Below are 20,728 nucleotides of genomic sequence, written 5' to 3' on the forward strand. Positions count from 1 at the left end.
TAACATGCAGTTTATTTATACACTAACAGGATGTAGCTCAAAGGTTAGTCCGTTGTGCAATGTCTATGCCTAAATCAGCACATTTTAATGTCTTTCCACAGAGTCCATTTTGTACCAGGTAGCCATCTTGTATCTTCTAATTTTGAAATTCCATCTGGCAGCGTCTCCCTTTTACTCCAACAAGTACTAGATTGGGTTGAGGATTGCTGATGGAAAGCAGAGGGTCGGGAAAAATGGGTCCTTTTCTGGCTGGCGAAATGTAACTAGCGGGGTGTCGCAGGGATCAGTCCTTGGATCTCAACTATTTACAATCTGTATAAATGACCTGCAAGCAGGGACAGAGTGTAACATAGCAAAATTTGTGGATGATACTAAAATAGGTGGGAAAGCAGGCAGTGAAGAGGATATAGATTTTACAGACAGATATAGGTAGGCTAGGAGAATGGGCCAAAATTTGGCAGATGGAGTTAAGTGTAGATAAGTGAAGTTATCCATTTTGGCAGAAAAATTAGAAAGGCAAATTATAACAATGAAAAGCAGATTCAAATTGCATCCGGGCAGAGGGATCTAATGTCTATGTTCATGGATCGCAGAAAGTTGGTATGCAGGTGCAGCATGTAATAAAACAAAAGGACTGGAGTAAAAAAGTAGCGAAGTGTTGTTGCAATTGTATAGAATGTTGATGAGATCACATCTGGAGTATTGTGTCCAGTTTTGATCTCCTTATTTAAGGAAGGATGCGGTGGCATTGGAGGCAGTTCAGAGGAAGTTCACCAGATTGATTCCAGGAATGAAGGGGTATGAGGACAGATTAAACATTTTGGCTTGTACTCGCTAGAGTTTAGAAGGATGAGAGCAGATCTGATCAAAGTATATAAAATTTTTAAAAGGATTGATAAAATAAATGTAAGCCAAATGTTTCCTGTTATGGGGCAATCTAGAACATGAGGTCACAGTTATAGGTTGCAACGCGGTAGATTTAAAACTAAGATGAGGAGGAACTACTTGCAGAGGATGGTGAATTTGTGGAACTCGCTGTCCCAGAACACGGTAGAGTCTGAATCGTTGAATGGTTTCAAGAGGGAGATAGACATGTATCTAATTTTAAAAATGGAAAGAGGGATATGGGGAACAGGTGGGGAGGTGGATTTGAGACCAGCGGGAGATCAGCCATGATCTGATTGAATGACGGAACAGGCTCGAAGGGCTGAATTTACCTACTTCTGCTCCTAATTCCAATGTTCCTATCTAGAAGCAAAAGGGCAACAAACACATGGGGACACCACCATCTGGAAGTTGCCCTCCAAGCCATTCACCATCCTGACTTGGAAATATATCACTGTTCCTTTCACTGTCACTGGGTCAAAGTCCTGGAACTCCCTCCCTAACAGCACTGAGAGTGTATCAACTGCTGTGATTCAAGAAAGAAGTCTCACAACACCAGGTTAAAGTCCAACAGGTTTATTTGGTAGCACAAGCCACTAGCTTTAAAGCTAGTGGCTTGTGCTACCAAATAAACCTGTTGGACTTTGACCTGGTGTTGTGAGACTTCTTACTGTGTTTACCCCAGTCCAACGCTGGCATCTCCACATTGTGATTCAAGAAGGCAGCTCACCAAGGGTAATACCTGCATCCCATAAACGAAATTTAAAAAATGGGATCATTCTAATGTCAGTCGTGCAAAACACTAGTTAGAGCGAAGTGTTCTGAGGATAGCTGGGTTTTACTTGTGCGATTTCAATCTGAGTTGCTCACAGTTTCGGGAATTGCTTCATGTTTTTAATTCAGTTGTGACATTTCAAAATCAAGTCCACACCTATTGAGAAATTCCATTTTATTTAAACAATTCAGATACAAAAATATGGGATGTTGCAGGACAGCAACTATACAGATAAAACTATAAGTGATGTGATATGCAAGAGAGTCATATTTAGTTGACTAACTACAAGAATGAAGCCCAAAATAGCAATTCAGTGTTTAAATTAATATTCAAGTTGAGTATGATAATTACAAAACTAAGTTGCCTATCTAAATTTTTTGATTTGATTGTTAATTTTCTAGTTTATTAAATTTGGATTTAAGCACTAATTCTCATTTTTTCTTAAACTATTAGACAAGATTAATAATTAAAGTTCTACTTTCTTTAATCATAGATCCATTCTCTAGATTTGATGATCCAACATTGTTTACGTTTCCCGTCACATTCTATTGAAACTTTCCTTCCACACACCCACAGCTATGCTGAGTTTAACAGGTCTATGATGGTGTTTATACTCTACACAAGTGCACTCATTTTACTTCATCTGACCCCATTAACATTCTCCTTACCTTTCTTTCTCATGTGTTCATCTAATTCCACCTTAAATGCATATTTCTCTCACCTGTGGTAGTGAATTTTGCATTCTAACCAGTCTCTGGGTAGAGATTTCTCCTAAATTCTTTATTGGACATAATATTTTATGTCCAATAAGTGAAAGCATACCTACATTTACCTTATCAAAATACTTTCATAATCTTAAAAAACCGTCAGTCACCCAACTTTTATCAAGGGAAAGAGAGCCTCAATCTCTTATGTGTTTCCTAATCAGTATAAGCTCTCAGTTCGGGGGTAGAATTATTTACTATGAGCCATGACTGCAGATCCTGTTTCCCTGCTGGAAACACCATCTCAGGTAAAATGACCTGCACTCAGAGTTTCATTAACTGTCTACTGATTTTAACCATTCATGGGTTGGAATAGGCTGAAGGACTGGAAGGGATGTGTCTGTAATGTATGAATTAGTGTTTCTCACTGAAACAGGAGTGGCATTATTCACCATCAGTGGGATTAAATCATAATTATTTAAAAAAACACTTTTTTTGAATGCATCATCCATCTCCAAAACAATCACTCAAAGTGAACTGACAACTGGATGTAGCTCAAGTATTAGCTTCAGTCCCCTATACTTAATCGCTTCTGTGCAATGAAGAAATTAAATACTAGATCAATATTCATTGTTCCATGTAAAAAAAAAAGCTTTATTGTAAACCTTGCAAGCAGTGGGCAATATACTATATCCTTCAAACACAGGCTGTATTGTGCTTAATAGACTCCAGGATCTGACTGTTTCTAACAGAGAGGCTGTACAACACCAGCTTATCCCAGTCAGTTCTCAGGCCTGGCTTGTCGTTGTAAATAAAGATCCATAGCCCCTGATGAATCCTCTTATCTGCTAAAATCAAATCCTGGTAATAGGAACTGTTTCAATTTGCCACCCCCTGTAGTTTTCAGCAATGCACTAACCACCTCTTTGCTGAATGATGATTGTGCAGAAGCAGTCAATGAAAATTTGAAATAAACAAGGGATTCGGGAAACAAGGCAAACGGCCTCGAGTAAATATGATGAGAGTCCTGGATGGAAGGAGAGTACAAGGAATCCACACAATTACATGTAATTTTACAGTTTAGAAACGAGCTATTCGCTGATTATCTTTAATTATGTTAAAAGATTAAAAGAAATCCAAAAACATCTAAGCAGAGGGTGAGCTAGCCAATCAATGCCTGTGTATCTATTTCACAAAGTTCGGGACAAAGATGGATATGTGGAGTTAGATCTCAGTTGAGCCAATCTGTCATTGAATAGCTCAGAAGCTAAATGGTCCACCCTTTCCTATGCATTTATGTTCCAAAACGACAGAGAAATACAGGTCATAAGAAATCATCAAATATTTCTATTCTTCCCATTGAATTGTGCAGTTAAATGCAGCTTGTATCCAAAACATAGTTCCCGGCAAAGTCACCAACCCTTGCTGATCCCTTAAGTGTATTTGACTGAAATAAAAGAAAGATCTTTAGAAGTAAACCTAGAAAACAATAATTAACATTGCGATTTCAAAATTTCACAATACAATTCAAAAATAAACACAAAACCGCTGGAAACACGGTGGATTGGCATTTGTAAAGAGGTTGGGATTTTCTGATCTTACCGCGGTGTGTTTTCTGGCAGCGGAGGCAACTCAGCATTGGCTGCCGGTGGGATTTTCCGGCAAACCCCCCCCCCCATGTCTATGGTACTTCGAGTGCGTCGCCTGTCCTACCACCAGGGAACCCATGGCACTTGGGGGTTCACCTTTGGCAGGCCAGAAGATCCTGCCGGTGGGAAGGGCTGGAAAATCCCTACAGGGTCTGAGATCTAGGGGAGCTGACACCCAAAACATGAAGCTGTCTTCTCTTTTACATTCATCCATCATCTCACTCTTCATTTCACAACTGTTGGAAAGCATAATAATGTCATATTATATCTGATGCAACCTTTAACCATAGAATTATAGAATCCCTACACTGCAGAAGGCAGCCATTTGGCCCATTGAGTCTGCACTGACTCTCTGACAGAGCATCCGATCCAGGCCCTATCCCCGTAACCCCACCTATTTACCCTGCTAATCCCCCTAACCTATCCATCTTGGGACACTAAAGGGCAATTTAGTGTGGCCAATCGACCTAACCTGCACATCTTTGGACTGTGGGAGGAAACTGGAGCACCCAGAGGAAACCCACATAGATATGGGGAGAAAGTGCAAATTCCACACAGACAGTCACCCAAGGCTGGAATTGAACACGGGATCCTGGTGCTGTGAGGCAGCAATGCTAACCACTGTGTCACCCTGGAACAGTGAGAGGAATCAAAGACTGGTCTTGCACTGGCTGGGAATCGCATGGCAGATGGGAATTCTATCACTGAACCACCAATGCTGCTATAACAAAACAAAATTATTTTAAGGACTAAAGCTTAGAAAGAAGTGGACTGAAGTTAACATGTGACAATACTGTACCTTTAAGAAATGTATTTGTGTCATGTTTCTTGTGAAGGAAATGTTAAGATTCAACTCTGCCTAAACAGTGCCAATTTGTCTACAACCGGCAGCCTGCATGCTGAAGAATAATTGCTCCTAGTTATTGGGGTATTCATTTTAATCTGAATTAATGCAGTTTTCTTTTATTTTGGGTTGTCCCCTGGGTTTCAGTGCAGAGTTTAATTAGGGTGCTTGAGAAGATGAAAGTCATGTAAACGGGTGGAGCTAGGCTTACAGAGAGACAAGCAGGCAGCTGCTGTTTGAATTTGAAAAGGAGCATCAGCTCTTTCTCCCTCTGTCTGGAAATTGAAGTCTGAGACCTGGTAGAAAATAGATATTTCTCCAGAGGTCTGCAAAAGGCAAGAAGTATCCCCCCCCCCCCCCCCCCCCCAACCCACCCCCGACATCCTCTCTCTGGAGATATACTATGTGAAGAAAGGTCTCTCTCTGGAGATCTGCTGTGTGAAGATTGGTCTTTCATTGGAGGCTGCTGTCTGAGAGTCAGAAGATAGGTATCACTCTGTATCTCAGTCCAGAGGTATTCAAAGGCTAGAAGAACACAGCAATATAATATTGCTCTGTCTTTTAGTTTAATCAAACATGAAAATTACATTCAGAATCACACTGGAATAACAGAACAGCAGCATTCACAAAAGCTTAACTGCTAAGATGAACAGGCTGTGTATTTACCAGAACAGAAACCATTCAAATTACTTCTGCCATCTGTTAAAAATTCATTGCTGGTGTTTGAACAAAAGTCTGAATTATCCAGTAGATTGAGTTAATACAACAAAGTGTGAATTTTCTGGTTAAAAATTGATCAGATATTAAGTCAGGTTGAATTATGTCTTGATATCTAAATGAAATGCATCTACTGACAAGAGTTCACTAGATCTGTGCAAGGGTGCAATCACCGTGACTTTAACGATCATGTCTTAGACTTCAAAGAGATTTCCCTGAAACGTATGATACAGACACACCTCCCCCATGATTCAAACAGACGACTATGGTCCAAGTACCTTGTAATGGACATTTTGGTAGATGGATTCCTGTCTGGTGCCGAGGCTTAACGTCCCCCTGAAGTCAGCTGCGTTAAGAAATGGAAACATAGGAAGAAACTGTCATTCGCTAAATGTTGTTACAATAATTTACAAATGTGTATTGATATAACTTTCTTTTCACAGTTAGGTTTCAAACAATGGTTTAGTGGAATCATGGAATATTACAAAAGGAGGCCACTAATTTTGTCCCTCTCCTTGGTAGCTATGAGACTGAACTAGACAGCGTGTAACCTTGATGTCGTATTTGACTGAAATATTTTAACTTGAACTTCCCATGAAAGGGATATTTGGGACCTTGGATGGTGAGGAGGTAAAGGGAAGGTGGGGTAGGAAGAGGATGAGATGTTGGGAGTGATGGAAGAGTGGACCAGGATGTCACAGAGGGAGCAATCCCTGCGGAATGTTGACACTGGGGGATGAGGGGAAGGCACGTGAAGTGGTGCTATCACACTGGAATTGGTGGAAATGGCAAAAGATGATCCTTTGAATGCCGAGGCTGGTGGGGTGAAAAGTGTGGACAAGGGGGACCCTGTCATGATTCTGGGAGGGAGGTGAAGGGGTGAGGGCAGAGGTGTGGGAGATGGGTCAGGCACGGTTTAATGCGTTGTCAACCATAGGGGGGTTTGGGGGGAGGGTGGGGGGGTGGGGGGGGAGGTTGTGGAGTGGGGGGAGAGACCCCTCAATTCAGGAAAAATGAAGACATGTCCATTTCAGAAGGAGCATCATTGTATCAGATGCAACAGAGGTGGAGAAATTGGGAGAATGGGATGGAGTCCTTACAGGAAGTGTGGTACAACATTTGTGTTAAATTGTGCCAATGTTTCAATTGTGCATATAGGGCAATAATGAACAATCTCACCTGTCTCGCCGTGGGAGGAAGATGTGGTTTTCTTGTAAATGAGAATAACAGCTGCAATAATTAAAAGTAAGCCTCCCACGACAGCAAAACTCCACAGCGGAGCCATCATTCCCAGGTTTCCATTGGACTTCACTGCTTTTAAGAAAAGGAGATAATAGATCTATTTTCAAACAGGGCAGCGTTGTGGTAGGAATTAAATAATTTCCTGATTGAAGAATAGGTGGTGAGGCTTTTAGGTAGAGGAATATATCAAACTGGCTTTAATTCTCCAGTTACCATAGCCTAAGAGGAAATTGGTAACCATTGACTTCCATTGGATTGGTTGTTATGCTTGACAATGTACTGCAATGGTTTGCCATTGCCTTCTCTGGTATGGCTGAGCAGGAATCTGACCTGTGCCGCTCTTACCACCCACCATCAGGTGCATTGGCAGGACCTACAGGCTGATAGTCAACCTGTTTGACCATATTTGACATACCTTCCATGGCCATCAAGCCCTGAAGAGGGACCTGAACCCAAAGCTTTATGCTGAGAGATAGGGACACCAGCACTGCACCACACAATCTCCTAAACTGATCTTTACAATTTAATACTCACACCATGTGTAAACCAATGTGATGATGTGGAGATGCCGGCGTTGGACTGGGGTAAACACAGTAAGAAGTTTAACAATACCAGGTTAAAGTCCAACAGGTTTATTTGGTAGCAAAAGCCACACAAGCTTTCGGAGCTCTAAGCCCCTTGTGAACAGAATTCCCACTCACCTGAAGAAGGGGCTTAGAGCTCCGAAAGCTTGTGTGGCTTTTGCTACCAAATAAACCTGTTGGACTTTAACCTGGTGTTGTTAAACTTCTTACTGTGTAAACCAATGTGTGCATGAAACTAACAGTTATGTACACACTTGATTAGCAGCTGCTTCCCCCTCTGCAGCTTTGGAAGTTCCTTTCCTCAAACCACAGACTTCTACAGAAAGTACAAATGGTCCCAGAGCTATTTTCATGGGGCCCAGGTTACCAATTAACTGTTAACTCTCCCATCCCTTTTCATACATCATCCACAAAACCACCCCTGCCCCAATTACATGCACACCGACCACACTTGCAGACCCCCATCAACTCAAACATCCTGACACTCACATTGCAAACCTCACCACTCACACACAGGCAACTCAACCTCCCACTCAGATACTTGTCCACACACAAGTACACAAATGTAGACCTTACCCAGATCCTTACTGACTGCTCTCCGTATCGGCTGTCCCAGAGACACATGTTTCACCTCACACCAGTAAGTGCAATTACTCTCCCACTCTGCTGTTGGCACGGTGAGCTGGCTCACAGTCCGGTAGGTGCTGTTACTGCCCAAAGCCACTGCAAACTGCATCACCCCTGTATCCACTGGGCCATTCTCATCTCTCCAAGTCACAGAGATAGCAGCAGGGTAAAAGTCTGACACCAAACAACTCATTACAACAGTTAGCCTTGCAGAGGCTGCGTCAAGAAGGGGAGAGATCAGTTGGATGACAGGCTCCTGAATAAAACCATCTACAGCAGAGACAGGAACACATCATTAGGTAAGAGATTAAAGCCACAGTTACAGCTTTATCACAAAGATCAGATCAAATGCATTTAAAACATGTTAAGTGAAGGCAGAGGGCAGTGAGTATTCTGGTCACATAGAATCAATAATTTTGCAATAAAGCGGAATCAATTAGACATTCAGAACTCTAGAGCCAGGACGTGGTGAACAGTTAATATTGGGGTGCATTGCAGTTACAACCTGGTGACTCTAACAGCAGGTAAAACACACAATGGCTGAGGTTTTTGTTATGAGGCAGAGGCTCTTGTAGATGAGAATAACAGTATGTGATTGTGGATGGAAAGGCTCATGTGGGAGAACACATTGGCTTGGCCATGGATTTTGAGCCACAGCCTTTGCCAGAATTGACGGTTTCCCGTGGGTGCAGGGCATCATTGACTCCATTCATGTTTTCCATAAAGGCCCAACTCACCTTCGTGAATCGTAAGTTGTTCCACTCGATCAATGTGCAGATGGTTTGTGACCACAATGAATGTGTGCAAGTTTCCCAGGCAACTACCATGACTCCTTCACACTAAGGAATTCATAACTCCCCAATCTATTTTAGCGACCTATCCAGGTCTGGGAATGACTCCTTAAGGGACAAGAGTTACTCCCTAAGAACATAGATAACACCCCCTTTAGGAACCCATAATTGGCGGCAGAGCAAAATTACACCAGCAGCCAAGAACATCATCAAGCAGGCCATTGAGATTTGAAAGATGAGGTTCCCATGCTTCTATTAATTAGGGGGAGCTCTCCAATATTCTCCAGCAAGGGTTTCAAGAATAGTTATTGTGTGCTGCATATTGCACAACATTCGCACAGCGGAGGAGCCTTCAACGAGATGACAACGAAGCCATGGGCAGAGCTCCAACCTCTGAGGAGGAGGAAGAGGAAGCCCGTGCACATTCAAGCCATTCTTAAAGAGATGAAGATGAGTCGACAATACAAGGACACGCATCCAGGGCTGCTTCAGTGCAGGAGGGGCTTCTTGATAGGTATTTGTTCAGAATAGATTTTGATACGGTCCTCCAAAATAACAACTGCTATCACAGTGGTGACGTGCTGGCACAGTGGTTAGCACTGCTGCCTCTCAGTACCAAGGACACAGGTTCAATTCTGACCTTGGGTGCTTGTCTGTCTGTTTCTCCCCATGTCTGTGTAGGTTTTCTCCCACAGTCCAAAAATGTGCAGGTTAGGTGCATTGACCATGCCACACTGCCCCTTAGTGTCCAAAGATGTGTAGGTTAACTGGATTATCCATGGTAAATATGTAAGGTTACAGGGATAGGGTAGAGTTGTGGGCCTGGGTAAGTTGTTTTTTCGGAGACTCGATGCCGACTCGATGGGCTGAATAGCCTCCTTCTGCACTATAAGGAATCTATGATTCTCAGAGACTGTCTCTGGTGAAATACCTCCACATAAAGATCCTTGTGCCTTGATGCCACAGTCTACCCATTCTTCACAAGGTCGGAAAACAAAATCATTGAGTTTGATTCAATCACATTGAAACTGCAGCTAACCCTCTTCATCATAAACATGGTTTCAAACACCTTGCATCCTACCTTCCTGACAGTCATAGAGTCATACAGCACAGAAAAGAATCTTCGGCCCATTGAGTCTGCACCGACAATAACTACCACTAAAGCTGCACTAATCCCATTTTCCAACACTTGTTCCACATCCTTGAATGTTATGATGTTTCAAGTGCTCATCCGAATACGTTTTGAAGGTTATAAGGTTTCAGGCCCCCACTACTTCTCCAGGCAGTGCGTTCCAGACTTCCACCACCCTCTGAGTGAAAATAAATTCTCAGATCCCCTCTGAATGTCCAATCCCTTACCCTAAAGCTATGCCCCCTCGAGATTGACCCCTCAACCAAGGGGAACAGCTGCTCCATATTCACCCCACCCATACCCTTCATAATTTTATGCACCCTCAGCCTTCTTTGCTCTAGAGAAATCAACCCAATTCTATCCAGTATCTCCTTATAGTTCAAATGCTCCATCCCAGGCAACGTCCTGGTGAACCTCCTCTGTACCCCCCCCAATGCTATCACATTCTTCCTAGAGTGAGGTGACCAGAACTGCACACAGTACTCCAGCTCTGGCCTAACCAATGTACTGTACAGCTCCAATTTTACCTCCTTGTTCTTATACTCTATGCCACGACTGATAAAAGCATGTGTCCCATATGCCTTCTTAACCATGCAATTCACCTGCTCTCCTGCCTTCAAGGATCTGTGACTAAGTACCCCAAGATCCATCTGTGCCTCTGAGCTTCCTAGTGTCCTGTCATTCATTAACTACACGCTTGTCTTGTTGCTTCTTCCAAAGTGTGTCACTTTGGGACTTATCAGGGATAAATACCATCTGCCACTGCTCTGCCCATCTGACCAACCTATCTATATCTCCCTGTCACCTATGACCTACTTCTTCATTATTAACACCCTACCAACCTTGCTGTCATCTGCAAACTTGCTTCTCATGATGCCATTGATCATGAATGATGCATCATGCTGCCAAATTGACCGTCTTCAAGCCATATCCACAATGCAGATAATGACACGAATGAAGATGTAAAATCTTGTATTCGTGTAGATATGACATCTCCCGCGCCATTAAATAAGTGTGCCATAACAACTCATCGAAATAACCTTTATTGCATCAATTCCAGTCCATGGTCCTGGATCAGAACTGGGTGCTATACCATCAGTCCTGGCTTAAATATGCCTCTACAACCGGCACAAACCACATCCTGTGATACCAGAAATGAGAAATCAGCCATTGTAGCGGTGATGGCAAATGAGCTAAATTAACTGGACAACACCAAGACGAAAGTGCAGCATTGCAATGCAAGATGACTGCCAAGCACCCAGCACTCATGCTTGAGATGCACTTGCTGACCAATATCTAATCATGGAATTGGATCATTAAGCTTCCTCTGAGGCATGCTTAGATGGAAACTGAAAAATACAAGTAGCAACTTAGTGCTTGAGCCTTTGATCTCTGGAGTATTGTGCAATACAACAGAAGACATGTCTTACACAAACTCTGAGATCCAGCCACTAATTTTCATGATTATTTCTAATAATGTCTCCCAAACTGTAATAATGTTTCACAAACCTGAAAATCACTTCAGTTATCCTTTTGGCATCTCACCACACTTCTCTGCTCTGTCTGTCTTTACTGAACACTTCTCTATTCTAATACCTTTAACCTCAGGCTTCTTGGAAACTTCTCTTCATCTCTTGAGGTTCCTTAACTAACTGAACTTTAGCTCTTTGCACTTGTTTTCTGAATTATTACTCCATGGTATGGCCTTCTTCTGGCAAAGCTCAGAGAGATATTCCCTCTCTAACCTTCTAAACCAACTGTTGCTAGCAGCACTGTGAGAGCTGCCTTCTCCTTCACTACCTATTTCCAACTGCAATATATCCAACTAAAACTAAACCCAAAAACCTTTCTAACTTAAAAGGGCCCCTGGTTGCTAAGTAACAACCTTGTTTATTTTTCATGCCATAATCTGTCTAAGCACAATAGAAGCAGTCTGAATTGAAACCAAAACCCCCACATCTACAAACACCATTGTCCAGCAGGAATCTAACTATAGATTTACTGTTCTTTACACAGAAACACTAACTTAAACCCACTTAAAACTATACCTTATTTCTAATATTTACTAATACAAATATCAATCCCTTAAAACTACCTTTATTTTCTTAAGACAACAGGATAAATAGATGGGATAATGGACATGGAAATACTGTTCATTCATCCACTGAGTCTAGTCAGCTTACTAAATGACTGCTCCTTATCTGCTTCAAGTCATGGTGGCAAAAAAATGGCATCTCCGTGGCTGTGTCTTGAGAAACTGCTCAGTGATTTGATGAGAAAGCGTCAGTAGCAATTGTCCCATAGGGAAAGGAGGATGCCATGTCTAAGTGGACTCGGACCTTTTAAAAATGAAAGCATTTTGAAGGGTTTGGTAGGAAAGAGGAATTGAAATTTTGGAAGAAACTGTGGAAGAGGCTGTGTGTAGTTTAAGGACATTTAATGTTAATTAGGATATATGGAGTAAATAGTTAAAGTCAATCAGATTGCAATGTCCTTACCATTTCTTTTCCTCAAACTATGCCTCACAGGAAAGGAGAGCGAAACATGTTGAATTTCACAGGTGAACACGGAGCCAGACTCCCACTTGTCCGCAACAACTGTTAACTCACTTCTGGAAGTATAGCTCCCGTTTGCATTTAGAACTGGAGGAAAGGTTTGCGAACTGGAAGCTTCTTTAACCTGGTTATCAACCAGCCACCTAAAGAAAATGCGTTCAGGATAAAATCCAACAGCCAGGCACACAATTGTTGCTGTCTTCTCCACAACAATCTCTTCGGAGGTTGGTGGCAAAACATAGATAGATGGTGGAATCGGATCTAAATGAATAGAGACGGTTAATGTTCAGAGTAATATTTTACAGAACTCAGAACTTGTATTTCCATACCACAGCTTCAGAACATCCCAAAGCACTTCAGAAGCAGTGAAGGCATTTGTTGGTGAATATGGGGTTTGATTTGCACACAGTGAAATTCCACAAACAGCAATGAGAATAATTTCTGGTGAAATCTTAAGAAAATAAATCTTATTTGTTTGAATAATTATTCAAATACTAAATATTGGTATAAATACTAAAACAATATTTCCTGGATGGTTTCTATGCCATAGTAACATAATAACAGATCCAAGCAAGGGAAGGTCTTGGGTCCATCTATCCTTCCAATTTAGTGTTCCTATGGTGCATTTTTAACAACCCTGAATCCCATATGTTGACAAGGAACTGTCCTGTTCTTTCTTAAAATCCATGCACATTTCTTGTTCCACCACATACCAGTAATGTATTCCACATGCTGCCACTCTTCAAGAAGATAGCTCTTCCTGCAACCCCTTTTTTATGTTGTCCTTAATTTGTATATGTGACCTTGTGCTTTATTCCTGTGCAGACAGATAGGTTATTTGGTTCAGGTGGCACAGTGGTTAGCACTGCTGCCTCTACTGATGACCATGAAGCCATTGTCGATTGTCATATAAACCCATCATTCTTTATTGGGGAGCGGCATGGTGGTTCAGTTGTTAGCACTGCTGCCTCACTGTGCCAGGGACCCGGGTTCGATTCCGGGCTTGGGTCACTGTCTGCATGTTCTCCCTGTGTCTACATGGGTCCCCTCCCACAGTCTGAAAGACGTACTGGTTAGGTGCATTGTCTATGCTAAATTCTTCCTCAGTGTACCTAAGCAAGTGTTGAAGTGTGGCGGCTAGGGGATTTTCACAGTAACTTCACTGAAGTGTTAATGTAAGCCTACTTGTGACACAATAAATAAATGTTTCTTTGACTGTATTGAAGTACCTCAGAGTGCAACATGATGTATGTAGAGAACACGAATATTATTGCACTTTGTGTGATGGCCATTTTGAAATGTTTGTAGTATTCTTGTAGATATTTTACTACTAAAGTATATTTTTTGCAAAAATAAGATAGTAGAGGTAGTAGAGGAGTCCCCTGAGAGAATCTTGCTCTCTAATTGATATTAACATCTGCATTTTTAATTTAAAAGGTAGCTGTTGATAATTAATGTGTAAGAGATTTCAAATAAACTTATTTATTTCACTTACCACCAATACTGATCACTTTTCTGATGGGAGAAGACAGGGCTTTATGTGAAACAACACAGGTGTAACGAAGCCCACTGACCCACTGAAAGGTTGATACTGCCAGTTCACTGATAGTGGTGTAACTGTCTTCAGATTCCATCAGTACGCCCGAAGTAGAAATCCCCGAAGATAGCTGGGTGCTGGCAATGTACCAAGACACAGAGATAGCTTCTGGGTAGAAATTGCTCACCACACAAACAAGTTTGCTGTCAGTTTGCTGGGACACCTTCTCAGGAGATGGATGTAAGAGATAAACTGAAGGCGCTCTAGGCATGGTGGCTGAGGTCAGAAGATAAGGAATAATTAGCTGAATTTCCTGCTATTGTAACACTAACAATGTGCAAGCTTATATCATTTTGTGTGTGTAGCTTTGCTATATTTTGCCAATCCATTTTCTAACCCTACTTTAGCCACAGCTTTAAAATTAAGTCTAATTTGGTCCTTGTTCTGTTGATCGGTGTCTTTATTTAATTCTTGTAACTTTTGTATGCACACTTCAGATGTTGATGCTTTTGATGATAATACCTGACTGTGTATTAATGTCTATATTTGGCCATTGAATTCGAGTGCAGAAGGAGGACACTCAACCCTGGATGCTCTCTGGAAGAGCTTTACACCATTGCCTCACAAAATGACAGAATTGTTACGGCACGGAAGGAGACCATATGGCCCCTTGTGTCTGCACTGGCTCTCCAAACAGGCATTGTGAATTGATGCCATTCCCCTGCCTTTTCCCTGTGCCCTGCATATCGCTTCTATTCAAATAATCATCTACTGCCCTCTTGAATGTCTCAATTGAACCTGTCTCCACCACAATTCTAGGTAGTGAATTCCAGACTCAAACCATTTGCTATATGAAAAACTTTTTTCTTCTTTTGCAAATTTCTTCTTTTTGCAAATCTCTTTAAATCTGTGCTCTCTCATTCTTGATCCTTTTTATGAATGGGAACAGTTTCTCCATATCTACTCTGCCCAACCCTATCATGATTTTTAACATCTCTATCAAATGTCCTCTTAGCCTTCGCTCCAAGGAGTACAGTCCCAACTTCTCCAGTCTATCCTCATAACTGAGGTTTTTCATCCCTGGAACTATTCTTGTAAACCACTTCTGCACTCTCTCCAATGTGTTCACCTCCTTTCTGTAATGTGGTGTACAGAACTATACACAATATTCCAGCTGAGGTCTAACTAGTATTTTGTATAAATTCAGCATAACCTTCTTGCTCTTGTACTTTATGACCCTATTAATAAAGCCCAGAATACTATATGTTTTATTAACTGCTCTCTCCATCTGTCCTGCCATCTTCAATGATCTATTCACATAAATACCCAGGTCTTTGGGGAGGCGATGGCCTAGTGGTATTATCGTTAGACTATTAATCCAGAAACTCAGTTAATGTTTTGGGGACCTGGGTTTGAATCCTGCCATGTCAGATGGTGGAATTTGAATACAATAAAGAACAATCTGGCATTAAGAATCTACTGATGACCATGAAACCATTGTCAATTCTCGAAAGAACCTATCTGGTTCACTAATGTCCTTTAGGGAAGGAAATCTTCAGTCCTTACCTGGTCTGGCCTGCATGTGACTCCAGAGCCACAGCAATGCGGTTGACTCTCAACTGCCCTCCAAGGGCAATGAGGGATGGGCAATAAATGCTGGCCAGCCAGCAAAGCCTATGTCCCACAAGTGCAGAATAAAAAAGGCCCCTCTTCTCCTGCACCTCTTTTAGAATTTTACCCCTTATTTAATTTTGTCTCCCCAAGTTCTTCCATGCATCACTTCACGCTTCTCTGCATTGAACTTCATCTGCCACCTATCTGCCCACTTCACCGACTTGTCTGTGTCCTTTTAAAGTCCTACATGGTCCTCCTCACAGTTCACAATACTTCTGGTTTTATATCATGGGTAAACTATGAAATTGTCTCCTGCACACCAAGATCTAGACCATTAATATGTCCCATATAAAACACAACTAAGTCGCTGGTTGAAAAGACCAAGCTACAACAATAACAAGAACACATCTGGACCAATACAGCATCCAATAAAGATTGGATGTGTAGAATTGATTACTCTTCCAGAGTGAATTGCTTCAATTGCTTCTTAGACCATCGAAGGCTGAGCAATAACTATTCCGTGATTCGGTTTATAACTAACTGTTGCAGGTTGCTGGAGTCAGTCGGGGGAGCTGCCACATTGCGAGCTGCTGACAGTGAATAGATAAGCTCAACAATCAAATTCCCCCTTGGCTGTTTGGAGAGAGTTAACACACCCTTACAGATAGCACACGAGGAAACTCCTCCCCGGGGTGTGGGGTTAACATTTGAGATCAGTCACTATTTCCCCCTAATGAATCTCCACTTACCTGCTTTCACTTTCAGGATCATTGCACAGCCGCACCAGTCAGTCTCTTTGCTAACCTCACTCTGGCAGTAATAACTGGTTGAATCCGTCTGTTTCAAGTTGTCGATTTTTAAGGTTAAGTTGCTCTCGTTGGTTCCGGAGAAACGGGTCTCGATCCCTGCCATTCGAGTGAAATGTGTAGATCCCGGCCTCAAGAACACCAGCCATTTGATTTGTGTAGAGTTAGCGGGTACATAACCCCATCGCATCAGGCTATCATTCTCCTTTCTGCTGCTTATACATCCCAGTCTCACCGTCTCTCCCTCTCGACTGTTCACAATTGCCTGCTCAATTCTCAAATTAGCGTTAGATAACACCGCATCTGTAAAGAAAGGCAGACAGAAATATTCAAGTGAACGCAAATGGGGGACAAGCGGAGGAAAGAAGTATTTTTTTGGGGTGGGGGGCAGTAGGGTTGTTGCTTACCCATCTGCAGGGTGAGCAGGAGAAAGGTGCAGATCATCCCCTGCATTTCCAGCTCGGTTACCCCAGTTCAGTGCTTAGCCTGACACCGCCTGACTGGGAAATTCAAGTGAGGTTCTGTGGCTCAATAGAGGGTGACTCTTGAATTTCCTTTCTGCTACATCAGCATGAATGGTTCTGCTTTCCGGCCATACCATACAGGAGCAGAAGTAGACCATTCAGCCCATCGAGTCTGCTCTGCTATTTAATGAGATCATGACTGATTTGATATGATAATCCTCAACTCCATTTTCCCACCGTATCCCCATAACTCTTGATTCCCTTACTGATTAAATATCTGTCCATCTCAGCCTTGAACATACTTAATGACCCAGCCTCTACAACCCTCGGCGGTAAAGAATTCCACAGATTCATTACCCTCTGAGAGACCATAAGAGGTAGGAGCAGAATTAGGCCATTTGGCCCATGGAGTCTGCTCCACCATTCAATCATGGCTGATATGATTCTCATGCCCATTCTCCTGCCTTCTCCCCGTAACCCTTGATCCCCTTATTGATCAAGAACCTATCTATCTCTGTCTTAAAGACACTCGATGACCTGGCCTCCACAGCCCTCTGTGGCAATGAGTTCCACAGATTCATCACGCTCTGGCTGAAGAAATTCCTCCTCATCTCAGTTTTAAAGGAACGTCCCTTCACTCTGAGGTTGTGTCCTTGAGGTCTCGTCTCTCCCACTAGTGAAAACATCCTCTCCATGCCCGCTCTATCTAGGCCTCTCAGTATTCTGTAAGTTTCAGTTAGATTCCCCTTTTTCCTTCTAAGCTCCATCAAGAGAAGAAATTCCTCCTCATTCAGGGTGACCCCTTAATCTGTGCTTATGCCCTCTGGTTCTAGACTCTCCCACAGCAGAAAATAACCTCTCAGTATCTACCTTGTCAAACCTCCTGAGAATCATAGATATCTCAATAGGGTCGCCACTCATTCTTCTAAATTCCAATGAGTCCAGGCCCAACCTACTTCACCTCTCCTTGCAACATAAGCACTCTGTACCCAGAATCAACCTCTGAACTGCCTCCAATGCCAGTGTATCTTTCCTTAGATAAGGGAACCAAAACTGTTCACAGTATTACATGTGTGGTCTAACTAGTGCCTTGTGCAGTTTTAGCAAAGCTTCCTTGTTTTTATGCTCCATTCCTTTTGAAATAACGGCCAGCATTCCATTTGTCTTCCCTATTACCTGCTGAACTTGCATGCTAGCTTTTTGTGATTTATTCATGAGGACCCTCAAATCTTTCTGTGCTGCAGCTTTCTGCAGCCTCTCTCTATTTAAATAATATTCAGCTCCTTTATTCTTCCTACCAAAGTGCATGATTTCACATTTTCCTTCATTATATTTCATCTGCCAAGTATTTGCCCACTCACTTAACCTGTCTATATCCCTCTGCAGATTCTTTGTGTCATCCTCATCACTTGCCTTCTCACCTATTTTTGTGTCATCTGCAAACTTCACAATAATACATTCACTTCCCTTATCCAAGTCATTAATATATTTTGTAAATGAATGTGGCCCCAGCACTGATTCCTGTGGCACTCCACCAGTTACAGGTCACCATCTTGAAAATACCCCTCTTATCCTAACCATCTGCTTCCATTTGTTAGGCAATACTCAATCCATGATAATATACTACCCTCAACACCATGGGTTCTTATCTTATTAAGTAGCCTTTTGTGCAGTACCTTTGCGAACACCTTTTGGAAATCCAGGTATATTACATCTACTGGTTCCACTTTATCTTTCTTGCTCATTACCATCTCAAAGAATTCTAATAATTTTGTCAGACATGATTTCTCCTTCATGAGTCCATGCTGACTCTGCTTGGTTATATTATGTATTTCTAAATGCTCTGCACAAATGATGTCCTTTGTAATGGACTCTTAACATTTTCCCATAGACAAACGTTAATAGATCCTGTTTTTGTTTCCCTCCCTTTGTGAATAAGGATGTTACCTTGGCAGCTTTCCAATCCTTGGGACTTTTCCAGAATTTAAAGATTCTTGCAAGATTACAACAAGTGCATCCACTATCTCTGTAGTTACATCCTTTAATATCTTAGGATGCAAACTATCAGGTCCTGGGGACTTATTGGCCTTTAGTCCCATTAGTTTCCTTCATACTTTTTCTCTAGTGATAGTATTGAATTTATTTCCTCTTCCCCCCCACTTTTACACCTTGACTAGGGCAGCACGGTGGCACAGTGGTTAACACTGCTGTCTCACAACATCAAGGACCCAGGTTTGATTCCCAGCTTGAGTCACTGTGCGGAGTTTGCATGTCCTCCACGTGTCTGCATGGGTTTCCTCCGGGTGTTCCGGTTTCCTCCCACAGTCCGAAAGACGTGCTGGTTACGTGCATTGGCCATGCTAAATGCTCCCTCAGTGTACCTGAACAGACACTGGAGCGTGGCGACAAGGGGATTTTCACAGTAACTTCATTGCAATGTTAATGTAAGTCTACTTGTAATACTAATACACAAACTTAAAACTTTAACTGGTAACCTACTGAACTCTTACCAATGAGCTGGAAGGTTCCAGGCTCACACTTCACTCCACGAAAAATGTCTACACTGACATTCAGTGCAGGACTGAAGGAAAGAAAAGTGAAGTCTTGCCAAGTTAGAAAAAGGTCTGACACGTCCCTGACAATTTCAGATAAGAAGCTAACTGCTGCAGCAGTGGTTATGGAGTTAAATGTGGTGGAAGGGAGGTAGTGGTGTTTCTTAGGATACATGTAGAAGTTAATCCCAATACATGCAGGTTATATTACTGAGAGGAAGCATCTAGATGAGGAATAGGAGAAGGACAAGTAGGGGACTTCAATATGGACAAGAAGGTTTAATGAGTCATGTGCACAATCCCAAAGAATGTCCTTGGTAATTTGGTAGTGCAGACAGGGTAGATATTAGACTGAAGTGATTTAAACAAGGCATGATTGGAAAGAGGAGCACAGCATTTGGTAATGATATTGCAGTTGAGGGCATTACAAACCTAAGAACTCACGACCCAGTGAAAGAATGTTTTTCTTCTCATTCCCGTCCTAAATGGAAGACACCTTAAGTTTAAAATATGTTTAATCTCTCCCACAAGAGGAAACATTCTTTCATCATCATATTGGAGAAATAAAGATTAGAAGTTAGAAACTTATTAGTGAGTGGTTGGTAGTGGGCTTCATGAGGAAGGGGAGATGGGACAGTTTTGAAGGGTAGGGAGAACAGAGACAAAAAAAAAGCTTTTGACAATGTACGCAAGCAATTTACCAAGAGGAGGTAGCTAAACATGTGCAAGTAAGGATTCTTAAAATAAGGCTTAACTAGCTTTCGAGATGTATTGCAGAACAAAAGCACACTAAATTCCTAGTTCAGTGACTGTTTATTGTGCTCAAAAAAAGGTTAACATATAAAAAGATTTCCAATATGTTGGGAGCTCATCTCCAAGCTGGAGTGTCCCAAGCCGTGGCACTCCTGTTGATTGATTCACTCAAATAAGTGAGACACAAGTGAGCTTACTATCCAAACCACAAATTGCATCTTCAGTGTCTTGGGGCATCCTGAACTCAGGGGATTCCATGCTATCCGTTCTGTCTTCATCAATCCGTAGTAGTTAGTACTGGTTCCCAAGTTACCTATTGGGCCACTCTCAGTGGCTCCTTCACCATGTTTCTGACTGCATCCTCCTGGCCCTAGCCCACAAGTCTGCCAAAGAAACCACTTCCTCACTCACAGATCATGGGGAACCTTGCACTCTCCACCATCGGCACCAACTGTTGGTGTGGACCTGGTTAACAGGCACCATAACAACCACTGGGC

General features: G+C 42.2%; 1 gene segment (V, D, J or C); it reads right to left on the reverse strand.

The window, feature by feature from the left end:
- Positions 1-1,820: 1,820 nt before the first annotated feature.
- On the reverse strand, positions 1,821-16,987 carry LOC144505509 (Ig gamma-2C chain C region-like). The segment is given in 8 exon segments: positions 1,821-3,811; positions 5,853-5,920; positions 6,754-6,885; positions 7,977-8,297; positions 12,449-12,766; positions 14,001-14,318; positions 16,406-16,765; positions 16,870-16,987. Coding segments are annotated over 8 exon segments (1,638 nt in total).
- Between the last annotated feature and the right edge of the window lie 3,741 nt (positions 16,988-20,728).

This window comes from Mustelus asterias, chromosome 16 (assembly GCF_964213995.1).
Source record: "Mustelus asterias chromosome 16, sMusAst1.hap1.1, whole genome shotgun sequence".
NCBI lineage: Eukaryota > Metazoa > Chordata > Chondrichthyes > Carcharhiniformes > Triakidae > Mustelus > Mustelus asterias.